The following is a 21,171-nucleotide window of genomic DNA, read 5'->3' as shown; positions in this document are numbered from 1 at the left end:
AACAATTAATGTTGGCTGAATAGCGTTTGTATCTCAATCTCAAATAAAAGCAATCCACAGTTTATCAGTAAAAAACAAAGATTGATTCATAAAATAAAAAAATAAAAAAATAAAAACCAAAGATTGGAGAGTCGTTCACTTCATAATGCCAGTGAGGGAATTTGTTCTCCAATCTCCATCAACCTTTATGACAAAAATGAAAGAAGGTTTGTGCCTTCCAACCTATTAAAAGTAACATTAGAAATATAGAAGTACTTTTTTTGCCATTTTTATTTAGAATGGTTTCTTGTGAATAAAGGATTCCTTGATAGTGGATATCCTTGAGAGCTTAAAAAGCTGCCATGATTTTGTTGACCAATGAACCATATATACAAAGATCTATCATCTGCTCTCACTTTAAATTTTTCTATCTTTCTTTAAAAAAATTTACATGGTCGGTTTTGGATATCCTAGCCTCCCTCACAGACGTCCCACAATTATAGATGTGCCATCCATCATAAAGCAAATTCCCTTAGGCTTTGGCTCATTCCAAGGTCCTTATAAAACACCGACCCCTTTCTTAAACCCACTCTCTATGCCCCCTTTAAGATTTGACAATGACTTATTGAGGCTAACCATGCAATACCCTTCTCTTTTTGCTTAACTCTCCCATCTCTCACAAAAAAAGATTCCTTGCATGTCCCACACCTTTATTAACCTTTCAAGTATTCCTGCCCTCTGTACAAATAAATGCCAACCTACTGATTCTTCATTCACTCAGGACTATCTCCATTCCATACAATACAAAGCTCGCTCCTCTGGATTTCTCTCTTCCCTTTCCATTGCCTCATGGTTCCCGAGTTAGAGGTATAATATTAATACCTCCAAACCACCTATATCATTTTATATAAAGGGTTATCTTCATTTTTCATACATCACAAGGCACTTATTCTAATCAATCAAGTTTTTTTGTCAAATGCAGAAACCTCGGGTCACAGAGATACAGGTCCGGATGGACTGTAACGGGTGTGTACAGAAGATTAAGAAAGCACTAAATGGCATTAATGGTAAGCAATTGATATTGAACAGTGCTTAATTTTTTTTTTTTTTGTTCTTCCAAATTTCCAATGAAACTATATGGCACATGTTGAGTTAATTCTTATGCTCCACAGGTATATATGATCTCTATATCGACTTCCCTCAACAAAAACTGACAATAATAGGGTGGGCAGATCCAGAAAAGATTGTCAAAGCAATTAAGAAGACAAGGAAAATTGCCACCATATGTTCACACACTGAACCGACAGAGCCACCTGCTCCACCAACAGAACAAGCACCTGAAGGCGCTGGTCCACCCCCTGATACAGCAAAGCCTCCCCCACCAGATGCTCCAACATCCGGACCATCAGAACCACCAAAAGAGCCACCACCGCCACCTGAAAATCCACAGCCAGACACTGCACCACCACCACCACCACCACCCCCCATGGCTCCAGAAAGTAACACGGGCCAGCCAGCACAGAACCCTTCAGTACTAAAAGATGTAGGACAGGTTCATGTCATACACCACCATCAACCTGACTATGGCTACCGATATGGTTATGATCACAGTTATGGTGGCCATTGGCAGAAGTACCATAATGGCCAAGGATTGCCACAAGAACCACCACCACCACCCGTCTATGTCACACACAGCTACAACACATACAAGCCATCACCTTATGTCACTGAATATGAGTATGTCTGGTCACCACCACGACAATTACATTACAGTAGGATGGACTACAGTGAGGACTATCACAGCAGCAATAATGGCAATGGAAATATCACATCAATGTTTAGCGATGAAAATCCAAATGCTTGTAGGATAATGTAAAAGACATAAAGGCCTGTATGAAAGGGAGGCTCTTTCTCTCGCCTCCAAGAGAGACTTTGGCAAGAAAGTTAATGGGAATTATTAGTAAAATAATTAAATTTGGTGGAACAGTAATATTTTCTAATAAGCATGTGAGAATGTTAGGAAAGAATGAGATTCTAAGCTTGTGAGTGCAGGAAGCATTATTCCTGGATTCCCCTTATGAGAAGGTTTGTACATACTGCCTGATAATCGTTAATTTTCAACGAATCTGGTAAAGCTATCATCTTTTAGAAGTATACTTCGCAGCCTTCCATTTTTGAAAAATCACTATTATTTTCTGTAGTTTCTATTATCTCTGAAAAAATTTTGCACATGAAAAATTATGTATCAATATGATTTCTAATGACCTTACCCAAAAAAATAAAAAACCCCAAGCTGAGTTTCTCTTCAAGCAATCAACTATATATACAAAATCAACTCTGCCAGTGAATAACATCAGATCGGATGCTGGAAACAGGTCCTAACAATATCAGTAACCCATTGCATGGAATATAAAGAAGTCTTACTTTAAACTTCTGAACCATTCTTTCCAATCTCAACTTAACAAAGAAGTGAATGCAACTGCTATGGCATTTATAATCACAACAATGTCCAAACCTACAAGATACATGATGCAGGAGGGCAGAAAAACCATCACAAGGGCCTAAAATGCAGAAATCCCCATCTATCTCGTATGGACATGGCTAAATTTAGAACTAATATTGATCTAAACAACTGCAGGTCTGCAACAATTCTTACAGTTCCCTGTCATCTCAAATATTCCAATCACCATCACAATGCTTCTGATCTACATGAACATTCCTATAATTCCCTTAGCAACAAAAGAACTAGAATCAAGGTGTTATAGCTCATTTATCTCCTTATATGATTTTATGTTCATGCACATTATACACCAAGGGTTTGCATCATCTAGACCATAATGGTACAAGTATGCAACTAATTAACTACAGTAAACCCCATGCAGGCAGCTAGTTTCCTTCAATCAACATCCATGGGCTCCTGTGAACCCCACAAATGAAGATTCAAAAAAGGAAATTGTCCATGTCAAATTGACGGGAAAAAAAAGTTCTAGATTTAAGTGTCCCACAAGTACATGATGCAGATACTGATTAGCTAAAATTAGCATTCCCCTAACTCAAATAATAGAATGTTCATTCCAACAACGGATAAATACTAGTACAGATTCTAGAATCAGACATGGGAAGCGATAAAATTATAAAGTTGGCACTAACGGAGACAGCATTAATTTATATACTAGCGTCAAGAAAAATTAGATGAAATAAAACAACCATTAATTGAACTTTTGTAGAAAATAACGTAAAGTGTCAAAATCTGACACGTCTAACGCTGATCTTTAACTCTTCAAGAAGTTCCCGTACTGCAATCCTAATTTATTGGCTTTCATAGATGCACTTGATACATTAAAAAAGAAAAAGGCAGCTACAGAATAAAGGGGAAAAGCATAAGAAGCACATGTTCTTTACAAAATTGCTTAGCCCTTCATAAACTATAATAAATATATGCTTACAAAACCGTGCCAAATTACAGGCAAAAAATAATAAAGAACAAAAAGAGGAAGAATTAATTGACATGTCTGAACAAAACCTAATTTAGTTCCCATGAGAGAGGAGGAAAACTGGATTGCAACAAAATTGTAGGCAAAAGACAGTGCAAGACACAGCACTGACCAAAGAAAGGTTGAAGTTGTCGGTACCAGATTTATATTGCAGCAACGTCAGTAAACAGCCCAGTGCAAATTGAAGTACACCCTGCACCATGCTAAGCCTTCTGTTTTGATTCTCTTGAAACTGCTAGAAAGGCAGATCCCACAGGATGAAAAAGTTTCTCACCATAGATTTTGTTCATCCTACCAGCATTAGAATATAAAATATTTACTCCAAACATTAATAGAAACCTTAAAGTCAAACTCTAAATGCCTTAACCAGATAAATGTCAATCAAACCACACAATATAGAAGGAGGTTCACATGATCTTCTCATCCAACCATGCTTACCAACTAAATATATAAACTTTTAGAACAAGTAACTCATAAAGAAAAAGCTTATTGTGCTTACAAAAATATTTACCTCTTATGGTAGATTCCACCTAGTTATTTTCATCACTGCTTAACTCAGATTCATCATCTTCTTCTCCAAAGAGAATTTCATCGACATCTTCATCCTCATCTTCACTTTCATCAATTTTGTTATCATGTGCCAAAATTTGAATTTTGTTTTGTGATGCCTTGTCAATCTGTTAAAAGAACATGAACAGTTAAGTACAAACAAATTCACAAGCTAATTCTGCACTCATAAGAGAATGTAAAGTAAAAACCTGTGCCATCACAAGTTGCAAACGACCAGATAATTGCAATAAAGATTGGATTGCAGCACCTCTGCATTTGGTAATCTGAAAGAAGAAAAATTTGAGTTAAGTTTGTCCTATCTGGGCTTTTTCTTGAAAGATATTTAATGTCTTTCATAATAGACTGCACAAACCACGGATAGTCTGATCCAGAGAGCACGGTTACCTATAAACTTTGAACTCACATTCACATATTCATTCCCATTCAGGGAAGCCAAAAAATGGAAAATTTATGAATCTCATGGCATACAAAATTTCCCATTTGCTGAATGCCTCTGCTACTAAGCAGGCCACCTAGGCTCCTTACATCAAATTTTAATTGCAGGGGGGTAAAAGCTTATTGTTTTGGCCTTTTTGACACTTTACAGTCCTCCCCTTCACTTATCAAAAAAAATAAAAAAATCCTCCCATTTAATAAATATTTCATCAATTTCAACTTTTACAACTTCTATACATCTAGTTATATAATTACCTATAATATAAGTACAAAGAGAAATGTTGCTATTAGAGGCAATGACTGCTCCAAGTTTTCAAATTTATAATGTAAAATATAACTAAGAACAATAAGGTAAAAAAATTCAAAAAATTTCACCTTGCATAAGGAGTTAAGCATCTGGGATGCAGGCTCCTGAGACATGACATGATGACCATGATTCACCAAAATATGATATATCCATGGCAGAACATACTTTCCACTGCATGTCCTGTTCAAGACAACCAAAATTTTCCAGTCATTTAGAGTTTATAACTACCGTACAAGTTTAGATTCTAAGCTCTTTATCATAAATAATATTTAGATATCAATGACAGTAAATAAAACCCTCAAGCATACAAAAAATAAAACAGCCTCCACAGTTGCCTGAAGCTTGAGCCTTGATATAGACTATTCAAAGTGGGTTGCACCGACACGCCATTTTTGGCATCGTGTCGGTGTCCGACACGTATCGGACACCGGAACCGGTACGATTCGCCGGACTCCGGTGTCCAAGCAGTGTCTCTTTTTTTTTTTTTTTCGCTTCTCCGACACGGCACCGACACGGCTCCGACGCGGCGCCGACGCGGCTCTGACGCGGCGCCGACACGGCAGCAGTGGAAAAAAAAAAGAAAAAAGAGAAGAAAATCACAGATTCTCAAGTCAGACCGAAACCCACATCTCAGATTCTCAATTTCTCACTTCTCAACCCACCCACCCTCCCTCTGACCTCTGCTCGCTGCCGCTGCCGCTGCCGTTGCCCTCTGTCCATCGCCGGAGCTAGATCGGGCCGATCGGCGAGCTCCATAGACGTCGCCGCCGTGCCCAGTCCCTCCCGATCTCTCTCTCTCTCTCGGCGTGGACATCAGGTCCCCGACCTCCATTAACGTCCCGTCTCTCTCTCTGTTGTTGTTGTTTTTTTTTTTCTTTTCTTTTCTTTTAGATATTTGGCCGGTGACGTTTGGGTCATTGGGTGAACGGATCAGTTATAAATAGTCACTTATTATAAGTGACTATTTATAAGCACAACGTGCTTTTGCTTCTTTTTTTTTTTTTTTAAATCCCACTATCACTGTCACTTTGTGAGAGTGGGATATAATGTAATGTTATTATTGTCATTATGTGCCAAATATAATGTTGTTAATTGTTATAATATAATATTGTTATTTCTATAGTTTTATTAATTTATTAAAGTTAAACTTAAATATTATAGATGATTTTACTAAAATAAATACTGAAAGTATAAATTGAAAATGAATATGATAGCTTTTGAATGTAGCTTATTTAAACTTTTGGTTTGTACTTTAAACATTTTATGTGTATTATTGTACTACTTTGAGTGTTAGTTTACTTATTTGTAGTTCTTAGATAATTTAAATTCTAGACATAAACGTATTTTATGACTAAAAATATGCCTAAATATAAAATTTAATTAATTATTTAATTGCCGTGTCCATGCCGTGTCGTGTCCTTGTTTTTCAAAAATTGCCGTATCGCCGTATCAGTGTCCGTGTCGTGTCCGTGTCCGTGTCCGTGTCCGTGCATCATAGATTTCAACTTCTTATCGTGTTTAGTTTTTAAGCTTACAATTGTATATATGAAATCAAATAACAGTTTCATTCCTCCAACACAACTATATTGTGTGTGAAAAACTGGTAACTAATGCAATATTAGAGGATCAAGAACGAACCTCGATTGCCACTTGGCCACCAGGACTTGCAATAGTGTGTATGCATCGCTAGATACCATAGATAAAACAGCTTCCTTTATCTGATACAGGAATATATAGTCAAACGGCCTGATGCTTTTCTCTTTTTCTTTTTTTTTTGGGAGGGGGGGGGAGTAGATTAGAGTTCCCAACCATAAACCAAACAAATAAAAATAGAAATCAAACAAACCTTCCTTTGTGGCATATCAGCTTCAAGTTCAATACCCTTGAATGTTACTGAAGTATTTGTAAAGTCTGATGTAAGATCATCTGCATTGCTCAGTAGCCCCAGTGATCTCAGCCGGTCCTCCAGGCAAAGTGCTTCAGTGTCAACTTCTACCATGTCATCTGCACAGACCAGCAGACATATAGAAACAAGGAGGAACACCATTTAAAAACCTTCCATGGTGTTTACTCTTCAAACAGGATAAGTTGATAAGCACAAGCATGTTATGACCAAAGGCCAGAGAAGATATGAGAAAGACAATAGTATTTTCTTATGTAATAAGCATAGTCATTTTTCTGGAAGTAAAAGTCAATGTGATGTGACTAAACATATAAAATAATCCATAAAATTAGTACACAGTAGAAGAGAGCCGCTTGGCCAAAGGCTAATGGCAGAAGTTAATTCTGTGAATATAGTAAATCTTTTATCAACAAATACAGTAGATTATGTTCCAACATAGAGGGAAATCCAGCTTTAAAACAAAGCTTGCCATCATGTTTTACATTGTTATCTGTGAAGAATATATAAATTTCCAAGTTTCCAACTCTAATGAAGACCCTGGTAAACAGAGGGGAGAAGGTGGGGGAAGGCATTTAAACTCTGACCAACCACCCCAGCCAGTGAAGGAGAACCATCATAATATTGCAAGTTTCCCCTATTGTCAGCATAACTCCTTTCCTCCACTTAATCTTTAAGGTGCGAGCATTTTGCTGCACATAGATACTTTGGAGTATATATTTTAACCAGAGTATATTATTCATAAACCAATTTCTATATTCCAACTAGACTCAAGGTATACCATATTGAGAGAATTAGAAGAGCAAGTAACCCTCACAAAGTTGTGAAATTAATGTTTCTGCCCAATGTATACAATTACCAAAATACAATTTCATATAAAACCGTATAAGAGCACTTGTACAAGGCAAGTATAAAATACTGCAAGATTCCCAGAAGAGCAGTAGGCATACCATTTCTCAACTCAGCTTGACTCTTGTTGTCACCCAAATCAGCCATTACCTCATCAGCGTCAATACTCAATTTTTTATGCGTTCTCTTTTTTTCTTGAGAATCAAGAATCTTGGGAATTGGAAGTAAGGCATCCTCCGCATTTGCACGGTCTAATGCAGTAACTGTTTAACCATCAAACAGGTAATTAGAGACAAATACAAGATCAAGAATGCAACTATGAAGAATTGTAATTAAAATATACCAATAAAGGGATCATAAGCATCTAACTCAAGCAGATGTGCTATTAAACTTATGAGGATTGGGAAAATGCCCTTCACATGTAATTATGGAAAAATAAAAGATAAGAGACCACCGAAAAAGTGTCAGATAAGAGTACTTTCCAACTGGAGATATCAAAGCAAGGAAAATATCACTCCAAAGACCTACTTTATCCATTATATATTTTAAATTAATTTTTCTTTTCCCAACACACGTTTCCACCACATAAGTATGCATGCTAAATTTTAAAAAGGAGGTTTCAGAACATTCATCAACAAAATATGGCTTTTCATAACTTTTGAAAGCTTTCTAGTGCATGTTACTCTCTCTCTCCTTTTCTTTTTCTTTTTTTTCTTTTTTTTTTATTTTTTTGAAGAGGGGGGAAGGGGTGTTGAATGCATCATAATCCCATAATATTAGACACCAAATGGAATGAGCAGGGAGCAAATGATTCTTCATTGTGAAGTCTTACCTCCATATTGTAAATCCAGTCCTTTCTTAGATTTGACACGAGATTGACTCCTTGGTAGAAGAACCCCATCATAGGAGTTATTTAACTTCACATCTGTGCCAGAATGCACTAAAATTTTCTGAAATGATGGCTTAACTAACAACCCAGATGCAACAAACACCTGCCCAGACATATGCTTGGAAATGCCTTGTAATTTTGCAGCAAATATAGTAGGTAATGCACCCTTGTGCTTTATGGAGGGAACATCCTCAAAAGATAATGAGACTTTTGTGGGCTTGGTATTGCGTAATTCCTCAATATTCTGAGCAAACCAGAGATAACAAACACCAATTTCTGAAATAGCCAAAACATATAGGCCTGCATCATCTACTTCCCCACTTTCAATGCACCTACAATCAAGGAAGATAGCAGGGTGCTCCATTGCAAGAACACAGCTTGCTGACTGGCTTTTGCCACCACCTATCCTCCATAGTGCTATATATCTTTCGCCAACAGCAGAAGAGAGGATGTACTTCCCATCTTCAGTAAAAATCATACATCGAACAGCTCCCTATTAATAGTTAAGACACTATTATTTCACTAAGAACAGAAAGTCAAAGATAGCCAGATAGACTCTTTTTTTTTGGATAGGTAAGAATAATTTTTTTGAAAAGAGACTACTTCATGGAGAAAAACATGTAGTTTACAACATGAAGTAGACTAAATATTCGCTCATGTATAGAGAAAGATGAAAAATGGCATTGATACAAAAAGAACGTGGAACTGCATAAAACTCACAGGATGCCCAGAAAACTTCTGTATCTTTTTGTGATCGGAACAGCCAAAAATCTTCAACTGCGCAGCTGCAGTTGCTAATATCTTCCCATCTGACATGGAGGAGTAACATCCAAGGTGGCACTATCAGCAAATTAATAAGTATAAAAATCATTCATTTCTACTTTGACTTGTGGAAGGTCTTCTAACTAACCACATGCAAAGTCGATTGTTATTAGATGTTTGACATTATACATGTGATCCCATCTAAATGTAGCTGAATCAGAAGGGAATGAGCTATTGATCAAACAGCTTCTCCCCCTCTCATAAGAACATACCTGGAGGATGTACTTCTGGATCAAGACCCATCAGGTGCATGTAAACTTTGAAATTAAAATAAAAAAAGTGGCCAAACAACTATAATTTTTTAAGTAATGGTAATTAATGCTTCATGATTGAAAAAACCCGACTGAATCCTCTTGATAATATCATCCCTAACTATCTATATTTGATAGTAAAAATCACCAGTCATCTCTAGAAATTTTTCCATTGGAACTCATGCTACTATTGTGAGAGAACCAAGTAACAAAATCCTTTTTATTTCTTCTGGGGACTTATGGCATTTGGTTTTTATCAAGTAATAATCACCACAGCAAAGAAGTAAAAATTGAGATATAATTGCTCAATCTAAATATCTAGTATCTTCTTGACCACAGAACCACATCATTTCAGATTGAAGTCTTCTGAAAGATAATTAACTTATCTAGAAAACCAACATCACTGTTCTGCAGAACAATATGTTCATTCACTACCACTATGAGGCAAGAATACCAAAAATGATGAAAGGACATTTACCTGACGAAACAGAAATACAAGATATTGCCTTCGTAGAAGCTCTGAACTTCTGCAACAAGTTTCCTGACAGAGAATCAATTTCGCATATCATACCATCAGCACCCGCAGTGTAAACACATGAACCACATGTAGAGGATGAAATGGCACTGACACCCCTGCACCACAGAGAAATAGAGAGAACTGGATTAGGTCACCCAGCTATAGATTTCAATATTACAAATATACAAACACATCATTAGTTTGTGCATTAATATGGTTATTGCCACAACAGATAAAATAGTTCCTAGCACATATTCAAGATGTTTTCCTAGTGCTCCTATGAGATACCCAGTCTTTCAAGGTAAGAATCTGATTATTCATAGTCAACATCATGTTTCTTGCAGACTGATCTGCTTGAGTTCTGATCTCGTCTATCAAGAGACTTCAGAGTCTAGACCCTACTAAAAGCACCACAATTTATTTTAATACGTTTTGGCCCTAAGGGAAGGAGGAAGGAGAGATTCAATCTTCATGAGGCATGGTTCCCAACTGATTGTGATATCCCTTGGGGTTATTAAAGAACCAAAAATATCAAGAGCATGTTCCAAAACATAGGATATCCAGCTTGTCTTTTCTAGTTATGTCCATAGAGTACTGTTGTCAACAACCCTGTCTGAGTACATCAGAAATAGCTATAGCTTATGATGCAGTTTAGGCAGGACATATAACACAAGCACTAGTATATGAAATCATTTTACCTAACTATGATTTAGATAGCTACAACACCCCTTTTCACACTGATATCAATACAATTAATCATCTCAGCATACGACACATTGATTACAAGTAATGTCAACAATGACTAATGAAATCAAAGAAGGTACTCATCAAATTGAAGCTTCAAATCCTATTTACAAATGACAATGCCCTATACATGTTTATGCTCTCTAGATACATGTAGCTACTCCAATCAAAAAATTCACTGGGACAGCAGTACTGCAAACTGATGTAAATATTTACAAGACCATAACGCAACTATTTACAAAACAATAAACTCACCCAGGATGGCAGTCACTAACCCTCCATTTCAATTGACCAGCAGAGACATCAAGTGCTAAAACATCACCGCTACCTGTTCCTAAGACTAACAATGAGCACCCAAGCTTCCTTTTTCTCTTTTTGTCCAAAGATAACCACTTCATGCATGTATAATCAACTGAGAGGTGCCCTCTTTTCTGCCCTATGGTAAATATACTTGCCTCATCAGTTGATGTGATATCCGCAAATTCAGTCTGGATCTGTCCCTTCAAAGTGTCCCAAATCTTAATTCGACCATCTCCAGAGCTTATAGCAAAGAAATCCAAAGAAGGACTAAATGATGTCAACAGATCCCTGATATTTGTTGAGCCCATAATCCTGAAACACAATTTTTTTTTTAATAAGTATCAAGTTAATTAAGTAAATTTAATTCCATCAAAATCCATAAAAATGCTCCCAAAAATTGGAAACTGATAACAAATTAAACTAAGAACACAATTAAAAAATTATACTATAAGAAGTACTTTGAAGATTTAATGCAGATAATTCCTTGGTCCATTCCACACCCTTTTGGTTGCTTTTTTTTTTTTAGTAAACAGAATTAGGCCAAATAAATAAAAACAGTACAAAATAGAAAATTTAGTAACATTATTGAAATACATCAAAGCTGTGAGCTTCAGGTTAACAAAAAGAACAAAAGATTGCACTCAATTTTTTTCTCTCTTGGGGAAGGCGGGGTTCAATTTTCAAACATGGGAGACAAAGTATAAGAAAACGAAACCAAAACATCGATGAACAGATATCTTAATTCAAAGTAAAGCATAAACCAAAAAGACAACAACTTCAATTACATTGTTAACTGATAGAGGGGCAATCCTCTGCTTATACAGTAAACATACAGTCACACACTACACTTATCAAATATGAACTTCCTATGTTGACTCACGCTAGAACCATTTTCAAAGCTTAAACCCTCTTAAAACCCAATAGCCCTCATATGCACAGAGTAGATTATTGACAAGCTTAGAAAATAAAATAAAGAGGTTGTTACAAGGTTGAATTTTGAAACATGGGTGTGTTCTATAATCGCATATAGGTGAGGAAAATCGAAATGGGTATCTCTAAAAACAGCTGCAATTGAATTAAACCAAACAAACAATTTATAAACCCCTCTCCCCCCCCCCCCAAAAAAAAAAGTGAAAACTTATTGACAGTTACTTGGTATTATAAATTCAGCTTACCTGAAAAGTTGAAGTCCACCTCTAAATATGAGAGAGAGAGAGAGAGAGAGAGAGAGAGAGAGAGTGGGTGGCGGTTTGGTTAGGGCGTGTGTGTTGCGGAAGGCGCTGAGACACAGAGGATGAAGAAGTTTTTGAGTTGTGTTGTGTGGCTGTGGGCTTGGGTCTTATTGGTGTGGGCTTTAGCTGAAGGAAAGGCCTGTCCTTGGAAGAGAGTCTAGGCCTGTTTAGTATCGGTGTTATCATAATTTCGTCCACTTTTTCATTTTCACGTCTTTCTACAAAATTTGAGGTATTTGGTAACGTTATTCTAATAATATTTATATTTTTTTTTAAATACATAAAATATTATTTAAAAATTAAAAATTATTGCTCAAAATCCTTAAACACAGCCTTAGTTTTTATATATGTTGGGTTTTGGCTCTTAACTCTTGACTCTGAAGTCTAAACCAATTGGTTTTGATGAGTAAAGGTGATGAGAAAAAAGCCAATGTTTTCTGATTTGATTCTCTAGTGTGTTTGATTCGCTTATCATGAACTCCTCGAAGCAAGTCCATTCTCCAGATTCTCAGTCTACCCTTTCTTTTTCTGTTTTTTCTTTTTTTTTTTTTTGTGTTATTTAACGTTGATCTAAAAAAATATGCGAGGGGCTAAAAGTAAATTTTGCCAACCATAGTTTTTTATAATATCAAATTTTCTATACAACCTTCATAATAATAATCAGCATTTTTTTTTCCTCTTTTTTTTTTTTTGAGAATTAACATTTTTTTAATCTGAATGTACTAGATTGAAATGGACTTAATAAACTGAACCAAATAGATTGGATTGGACCGAAATAGATTAAATAGACTAGATTTCAGTCCAAATGGATTGGATTGGACCAAACAATAAGTATGTATAATTTTTAATATTTTTATATTTAAATAAATAAAAACACTCTCATTCTCTCTGTCTCTCACTCTCTTACTCTTTCTATTGCTACCCAACTCTAACGTAATTCTAAGCTATATTATAACACTCAATTTTCTTTTTAATTAATTCAAACTTTAACAAATCCACTGATGGATTTGGTTTTTTTTTTTTTCTTATACTCTCTGGTTCTCACTCTCTTACTCTTTCTATTGCTTCCCAACTCTATGGTAACTCTAAACTATATTACAACACTCAAATTTTTTTATTTTTAATTGATTCAAACTTTAACAAATCCACTGATGGATTTGGTTTTTTTTCTTATACTCCACATGCTTGCAAATTTTTTAAAATGATATGAGATTAATAATTATGTTATTAATTAAATGTTTAAATGTCAAGCTTTTGTATATTAAAATTGTGCATAAAAGATGGGTTTCTTGATCAAATTGAGAACAAACAATCTAACGGTGGGATTTTTTAAAATATTAACCCAATAATAAGTTATTAGGTAGTATAATATTCAGTGGCGGCTCCAGGAAATTTCTTGAAGAGGGGTTGTTAAGAAACTTAAATTAAACAAATTTTAATAAAAAGAGAACTTGAATATATTGTGTTATTGACAAAAAAAAACAAACACACACACACAAATACATGAAATTTTACAATTTCTTTTTACGAGTTTTCATATTTTAAAATCGTCACATGATAGTTTATGATAATTGTGATTATCTATTGTCAATGTAGATGTGACCATTTTATTTTGTTAAGTTTGTATAACATTTTATTTTTATGTAATTGTCATTATTTATTTGTTATTGTTTTTTTATAAATTATTGACCTTATATTAATTATTGACCCACATAACCACACTCATCCATACATAAATAATACATTTAATAATCACTAACTTTACTATTTTTTTCTTTGAATCACTAGTTGTATAACAAAAAGTTATTATAACATGATAACAATATACACATGTAACAAATCCTTTTTATTCCTTGGTTATTAAATTATATAAAGTTATATTATATTTATACCATGTATGTACACATCCACACACTCGACAATTAGCACAAATAACATTATATAAAAATAATAATAATAATGCACACAATTAGTATCAAACACACATACTCTCTCACATATATATAATATAAATTTATAATAAAAAGAGACATTCAGAACTCACAAACACTCACATTTTACTCTTAGAGTTGGAGATACATAGAAAGTCAGATAGAGAACTGAGATGAGATGAGATTCATGAGAGAAAGGGAGAGTGATTTGTGTTGTTAATTAGTTTTGGGATGAGTTGATCTATGTTGTTTAATTTTAGGCATTGATCTGTGATCATGGTGTGCAAGATTTAAGCCAAGTTGTGCAAAAATATTTTTAAGGGTAATTAAATTTTTAAAAAAAATTTTATATATATAAATATTTATATTTTTTCAAGTCAAGGGGTTCAGTTGAACCCCTTGAATTACAAGTGCAGCCACCCCTGATAATATTGCTTAATGGTATATTTGGTTGGAGGTGAAATGATAGAGAATGAAAGAAAATATGAGAGAAAATGTGAGAATAGGGTGTTTGGTTGGAGGACCAAAAAATGGGGGTGGGGGAGTTTTCTCCACTAGCCCACCATTTAAGAAGAAATTTTCTCTCCAATTTGGAGAGAAAAGTGGGGAGGGATTGAGTTTGATGTGAAATTACCCATCTACCCTCCTGTGCGTACCCAAAATAGGTACAACGGACTGGGCCTATATTTGGGCTCAACTTATTTATGTAGTGGGTTTTGTCTTTCCTACTAAGGGTAGTTCCTCATTAGGCGACCCAATAGTGCTCTTTGGTTTTTGTGAACTCTCCATTTCCTCTCCGAGGTGCTTTCCTCCCTAATGACACTAATACTATCACTCTTTTCTTTGCTTCCTCTCCAGAATTGCCAACCCCCACCTCTTATTCTATTCTCCTAACCTCACTCATGTGGATGGGGTCTGATATCATCGTTTTTTATAAGAAGATGCTTTGTTGGGAATGATGGTAATGACATTGAAACTGGTTCTAGCCTCTAAAAGATTACTCGGCAGTGATACTCTCCAAGGCAATACCGAGAAGCCAAGAACATAGGATGTTCTCGTCACGCACATTCTCAACTAAGGTATAATTGATCGGCATGGGCTTATCTTTGATATGTTTAGGAAAAGATGGATTCGTTTTGGTATTTGGGCTCAAATTGGGCCTGGAAGTGTGTTAGTACTAAGACCAAAGGTTCAATGAGCATGGGATTGTGTACTGTGCCATAAGACTAGGGCCCAAAGTTCAATGGGCCCTAGCTCATACCCCGTACAATAGCCCCTCCTTGGTTCGTGCCCAGCTACTGGGAGCGAACCAAGGACAATCTGGCTGGTGCTTGCAATTCCTCAGGGATCCCAACCGTCAACTATTAAACGAACGAGACAGCCATCAATGCTTCCTCAAAAGGAGCGCTATGCTAGGCTGTCACATCTAACTGCATCCATAACCTGACAATTCGTGAACCGAGCCCAGGCATTTGGGGGGTTACAAAAAGAAGTCAGAAAGATTTTCCCGCCTTCCTTTTCATTAAATGCTCTGGCCTTATAAATAGTTTCTTCTGATTTTTCATTCTACTCTTTACGTCCTTTTTCCTTCAACTTCCTTTCTGCCGAGCATACTTCCCCCATGCATAAATTCTCCACTCCAGGTCATCATTTCCTAGAGCCTACAGTAAGTTTTCATTACTCTTTCCTTTTCTTTCAATTTTTTCTTCACTCTAGAGTTAAGGAATGGGTTATTCTCATCTTCTTGTTTCTTAAGTGTCCTTGGCTAACTTTAGAGCAATTTATGACGTTCTTGGAGATGTTGATATTGCCTACCGTCACAAGGGTGATATTGCTCTCCAGAGACGCGCTAATCCTAACGTAGTATTTTTTTTTCCTTTGATGGCTATTTTAGAGAGTGGGGTTCGGTTTCCCGTAGATCCTCTCATACTTGGCACCCTTAGGTTTTATGGCTTGTGTCCTGACCAGCATTCTCCCAATTTTTACCAAGTTGTAAGTAGTGTTAGTAGATTAAACCAAATATACAAGCTACAACTAAACCACCACGACATAAATTTTATGTATAGTTTATGTGGTAACATTAGATCCGATTATTATTTAAAAGCTAAGGATGTACGGGTACAGCTCATATCATGCCTTCCCGACCCTAACAGAAACTTGTCAGGAGAATTTGTTCGGATGAGCGACAATTGGCTTGCCAATGAGCTCCCCTGCCCAATTTCGCCGCGTGACGTTGGTCGGTATCAAGCACTTTTGTTTGCTTTAAATCTTATATTTTTCCTGTACTTATTTCACTTACACACATACTAATCAGTCTTTATGTTGCTTTAGTGTAGACATCAGAAGATTTAAACCAGACCTTAGGGTTATGCAAGTGAGAGGCCTTAACTTTGTTCTCAAATAGGAGATTTTTGTGCACTTAGATAGACAGCTCTGGGCGTCTCGCTTAATACTCGGTTGTAACCCAGTCTACTCTACCTAGCAGTCGTTCAGTCAGGCTTTGTTGGTGGACAGTCCCTTGTTATCCTACATCAACGTGCAGCACACCAACTTACTCCTTCCCACTTTCACGGTAGGTGAAGCTCGGGACTTTGGTCCCCATATAGTCAAAGCGGAGTCACTAGTACCCCTCAAAGACGCCTCAACAAAAATCGTCTCCCGAAACTGCGCCATCCACAGACCCATTGAAGAGCCTCAGGCTCAGGTTCAAGATGAACAAGCTGAGTAAGCAGCCGTCGAGTTAGTTAATTCCTCGGAAGCGAAGGCCAACCAAGGTGAAGAAATGGTGACCAAGCGAGCAATGACCATTGACAGGTTTTTGCCCAGCACCCACCCTGTGGCTCAGCCACAATAGCCTCAAGGCGGGGGTCAAACTCTGCCTCCTCCTACTGTCCGTACTAGAAAAAAGCAGCGTATCACTGAACAACCACCCAGAGTCTCAAGTGATGCTCCCTCGAGAACCCTCCTCGGGCGTCTGGCGGGATTATGATCCAGGAGCCCACTAATGATGCTCAGCCAATTGCCCAAGTCGGGACAAACGTGGCATCTTCCTCTCAGCCAGAGACGGGTTGGCAAACCATCTTCAGGCTCAGTAACGAGCCCCTTCCATTGACAGCCAGCGTCAAAACATGGGCGTAAGGGGAAAGCGGACGAGTCGCTCGAAGTTTAGCACAAGGTCTCCTCTTGCTAGAGGACATGCATTTCTTCTCGGGTGGGGCTGATGAATCATTTGCTAACCGGCTGCAGTGGCACACCATAGCGGTAATATTCTATCCTACCTCTCCCTCTTCATGTAGATGCATTTGTACTTTCTTTACTTTTAATGCTTGTTGTCATTGTGTTATCAGGTTGCGCAACTAGCTTATGTTATCGACGAACGACTGAAGGAGGCCACCGAGGAAGCTGAACAGGAGAGAGCTTTGAAAGACATCACAGTCGCCACTACGAAGGACAAGGCAAGGCTACCGAGGCCGCTGAGAAGAAGGCTCAAGCGTACAAGAAGGCCCGAGCAGTAGCAAAGAAAAGCCTGACTGAAATGGATGTGAAGCTGGGGGAACGGAGCTCAAATTGGCTGAGGCAGAGAGCTTAAACTTGGCACAGGCTGAAGAAATGACCTCAAGGCGGCCCTTGAAGCCTACGAAGAAAAGTGGTACAATGAGGGCTTCGCGAACTTTGAAAACTCCATGGAACCCATTGTCCATCAAGCCCGACATCATGGGTTCGGGGAGGGATGGATAGCTGCCCTATAAGCTATGGGGGTGCCCAAAGATTCTTCACTAAGGAATCCAGAGCAAATTCCCTACCCGACTCCTCCTCCCCCCGCTCAAAGTCAAGCCGATGTTGTTGACGAAAAGGATACCCCCAGCATGAGGGAGTTGGTGCGCGCGATTGACACTCATGTGGAGATGGTTGACCTCGAAGTCACCAGCAACCTCAATGCTGCCGAGGACATACAAGCTCAATAGTTTCTTACCAATCAGCCAACCGAAGAAGTACCAGCACAACCAGCCGAGGACGTCGTTCTGTCTCGGTTCGCTGACCTTACCGCCTAAGTTTGAAGAAGCTGTTTACCCTTTCATACTCCCATATTACTATTTTTCTTTTTTGCTTTTGTTTCTATTTGGTTTTGCCCATGGTCACCGGGATGTGGTGACAAAATACTGTTTAGATTTTAATTTGCACTTATTTTATTTTGTTTGATTAATTTTCTTGAGATGGTGACTGGACATTTGTTTTATCCATGTTTACAAATAATCGTTGCATTGTTGTATTGTTTTTATCGTATCTCACTCTCTCACTTGTAATAATCAAATAGCTAATTTAAAGTTTACCTCAAATCGGTAATAAAAGATTACTCTTTCGTTTGTCCTTAGAAAGGACAGACTATGTCTTTACCCGATCAGAGGCCGGGCCCAGACTAAAAATTGGTTTCTGCACTTAGAAGTAATAAACGTTAGGTTCGCTCCTACTCGGCATTTAGAGTTAAACTGAGCACTTGCTCCCCCGAGAAATTAATTATAAGGTTTCCACCCGCCTGGTGATTAGGATCGAACCGAGGACAAAATTCTGTCCTTAGGAAAATTTAGTGTAAGGATTCCACCTGCTCGGTTATAAAATCGAACTGAGAACAGGTTTTCATCCTTAGGAAAATTTAGTGTAAGGATTCCACCTGCTCGGTGAATAGAATCGAACCGGGAGCAAGTTTCTGTCCTTAGGAAAATTTAGTGCAAGGATTCCCCCTGCTCGGTGAATAGAATCGAATCGAGAACAGGTTTCTGTCCTTAGGAAAATTTAGTGTAAGGATTCTACCTACTTGGTGAAAAGAATTGAATCGGGAACAGGTTTCTGTCCTTAGATAGTCGGCAAGTTAATAATGATGCAGTTAAAAGTATGAACGTACTTGCATAGATAAACGTTGATCACATATTACATTACATTACACATATGCACGGTACAAACATCGATCACATATCACATACCAACCGTCAGTATCACATACCACATACCAACCGTCAGTGGTAAAACTTTTTCAAGTTGTGAACATTCCATGGCTGAGGAAGTGGTCTTTCATCCAACTTTTCTAAGTAATATGCTCCTGCTCCAGCAATGGCAGTAATCCTATAGGGTCCTTCCCAGGTTGGGGCCAACTTTTCCGCATTGATATCACGTATGTTTCCCACTACCCTTCACAGTACCAAGTCTCCAGAGCTGAATTCTCTCTTCTTCACATCCCTATCGTATCGTCGAGCAAGTTTCCGTTGATATTCTGCTAGTCGAATGGTTGCCAAATCCTAGTATTCCTCTAGTAAATCCAACTGCTTCACCATTAACTTATCATTCTTGGCAAGGGAGAATCTCGAAACTTAGGCACTACACAAATTAACCTCAGCTGGTATGATTGTTTCTACTCCATACATCAGAAAGAAGGGAGTTTCTCCCGTGGACCTTCTAGGTGTTGTCCTATATGCCCACAAAACGTTGGGCAATTCCTTGGCCCACTTACCTTTAGCATCATCCAGTCTTCTCTTCAACCCGTTCATAATCACCTTGTTGGTGGCTTCAACTTAACCATTACTCTGCGGATACGCCAGAGTGGAATACTTATTTGTGATGTCGAGGTTGCTGCAGAACTTACGGAAAGCCTTGCTATCAAATTGCAACCTGTTATCAGATACTAGGGACTCTGGCACTCCGAACCTTGTTACTATGTTTCTCCACAAAAACTTTTTAACGTCTACATCATGAATATTAGCCAATGTCTCGGCCCCCGCCCACTTAGTGAAGTAGTCCACGGCCACTAGAACAAATCTTCAGTTCCCTGTAGCCTATTGGAACGAACCTACAATGTTTAACCCCCACTGTGCGAAGGGCCACGAGCTACTGATAGGATTCAAACTTCCTGCCGATTGATGGCTTAAAGGGGCATGTTTCTGACACTGCTCACATTTTTGAACATACTCAACGGCATCCTTGTACATCTATAGGCACCAGAATCCCTAGGTCATTGCCCGGTAAGCTAACATGCGCCTTCCCACGTGGCTGCCGCATACCCTATCATGGAGCTCGGTCAAAAGCTCTTTGAGCTTGCTCGGGGGTAGGCACCACAAATAAGGTCCCCCAAAAGACCTCCAGTATAACTCGTGATTTGCTGAGAACCAATACTGTGCAGCCATGCAGCGTACTTTGTCTGCCTCCTTCCCATCTGCTGGTAACTAATCTTCTGCCAAAAAGTCTATGATTAGAGTCATCCAGCACAGTTCAGGCCTCATCATCGTTGAAACACTTGTCTTCGCATCAATACTTGGTTTCGTCACCACCTTTACCTTGATCAGCCGAAGTACCTCCTCGGTAGAGAAGATGCCAATGTTGCTAGAGAGTCGGCGTGACGGTTCTAACCCCTGGTTATGTGAACCGCCTTCACCTTTTGGAACTGCCTTATGGTCTGTTTTTCTAATCGTAAGTACTCCACCATCTGGGTGTCTTTGGCCTCAAAGCCGCCTTGTACCTAATTGACCACCAGCCAAGAGTCCGAGCAAACCTCCACATCCCAAGTGCCTAGACCTAGGACAGCCCTCAATCTGCCAAGTAGGGTTTCATACTCAGCTTTGTTATTGGAAGCCCTAAAACCCAATCTGAAAGAATACTCCAACTTTATTCCTTCTGGGTGACAATGACAATTCTAGCCCCAACCCACAGTGCACTAGACGCACTGTTAACAAATACCTTCCACAATGGCACCTCTATATGGCAAACTATCTCCATCTCCCCTCTCATGGAAAACTCTTCAATGAAATCAGCGAGAACTTGGCCTTTTACCGAACTCCTCGGTCTGTACCTGATGTTAAAAGAACTCAATCGTGTTCCCTACTTGGCTATTCGGCCTGTGAAATCAGATCTTTTCAGCAACAATTGCAAGTTATATTCGGTTAATACATAGTCAGTATGGGCCTA

The 21,171-nt window shown here is 38.0% G+C and overlaps 2 protein-coding genes across 4 annotated transcripts; one reads left to right on the top strand and one right to left on the bottom strand.

Annotated features, from left to right (window-relative positions):
* The first annotated feature begins 696 nt into the window (after window positions 1-696).
* On the top strand, window positions 697-1,963 carry LOC142625744 (uncharacterized). 2 transcript variants are annotated; one of them, XM_075799454.1, is made up of 3 exons: window positions 697-846; window positions 962-1,046; window positions 1,152-1,963. In XM_075799454.1, exons 1-3 carry the CDS (start codon window positions 829-831, stop codon window positions 1,853-1,855), a joined length of 807 nt encoding a protein of 268 aa, XP_075655569.1. In that variant the 5' UTR covers window positions 697-828; the 3' UTR covers window positions 1,856-1,963. The 2 variants fall into 2 exon arrangements, with proteins under 2 accessions (XP_075655569.1, XP_075655570.1); XM_075799455.1 differs by lacking the exon at window positions 697-846 and having other exon boundaries at window positions 956-1,046.
* Window positions 1,964-3,376: 1,413 nt separating this feature from the next.
* On the bottom strand, window positions 3,377-12,344 carry LOC142625728 (uncharacterized). 2 transcript variants are annotated; one of them, XM_075799431.1, is made up of 12 exons: window positions 12,233-12,344; window positions 11,013-11,369; window positions 9,975-10,129; window positions 9,144-9,232; window positions 8,367-8,916; window positions 7,636-7,797; window positions 6,632-6,789; window positions 6,424-6,503; window positions 4,854-4,965; window positions 4,232-4,306; window positions 3,985-4,150; window positions 3,377-3,705 (listed from the first exon to the last, which is right to left on the bottom strand). In XM_075799431.1, exons 2-11 carry the CDS (start codon window positions 11,363-11,365, stop codon window positions 4,004-4,006), a joined length of 1,881 nt encoding a protein of 626 aa, XP_075655546.1. In that variant the 5' UTR covers window positions 11,366-11,369; window positions 12,233-12,344; the 3' UTR covers window positions 3,377-3,705; window positions 3,985-4,003. The 2 variants fall into 2 exon arrangements, with proteins under 2 accessions (XP_075655546.1, XP_075655547.1); XM_075799432.1 differs by having other exon boundaries at window positions 3,377-3,764; window positions 12,233-12,331.
* Window positions 12,345-21,171: the final 8,827 nt, after the last annotated feature.

Source organism: Castanea sativa, chromosome 2, assembly GCF_040712315.1.
Source record: "Castanea sativa cultivar Marrone di Chiusa Pesio chromosome 2, ASM4071231v1".
Lineage (NCBI taxonomy): Eukaryota > Viridiplantae > Streptophyta > Magnoliopsida > Fagales > Fagaceae > Castanea > Castanea sativa.
Note: the sequence above shows the minus strand (reverse complement) of the source record. Positions and strands in the feature narration are given on the sequence as shown.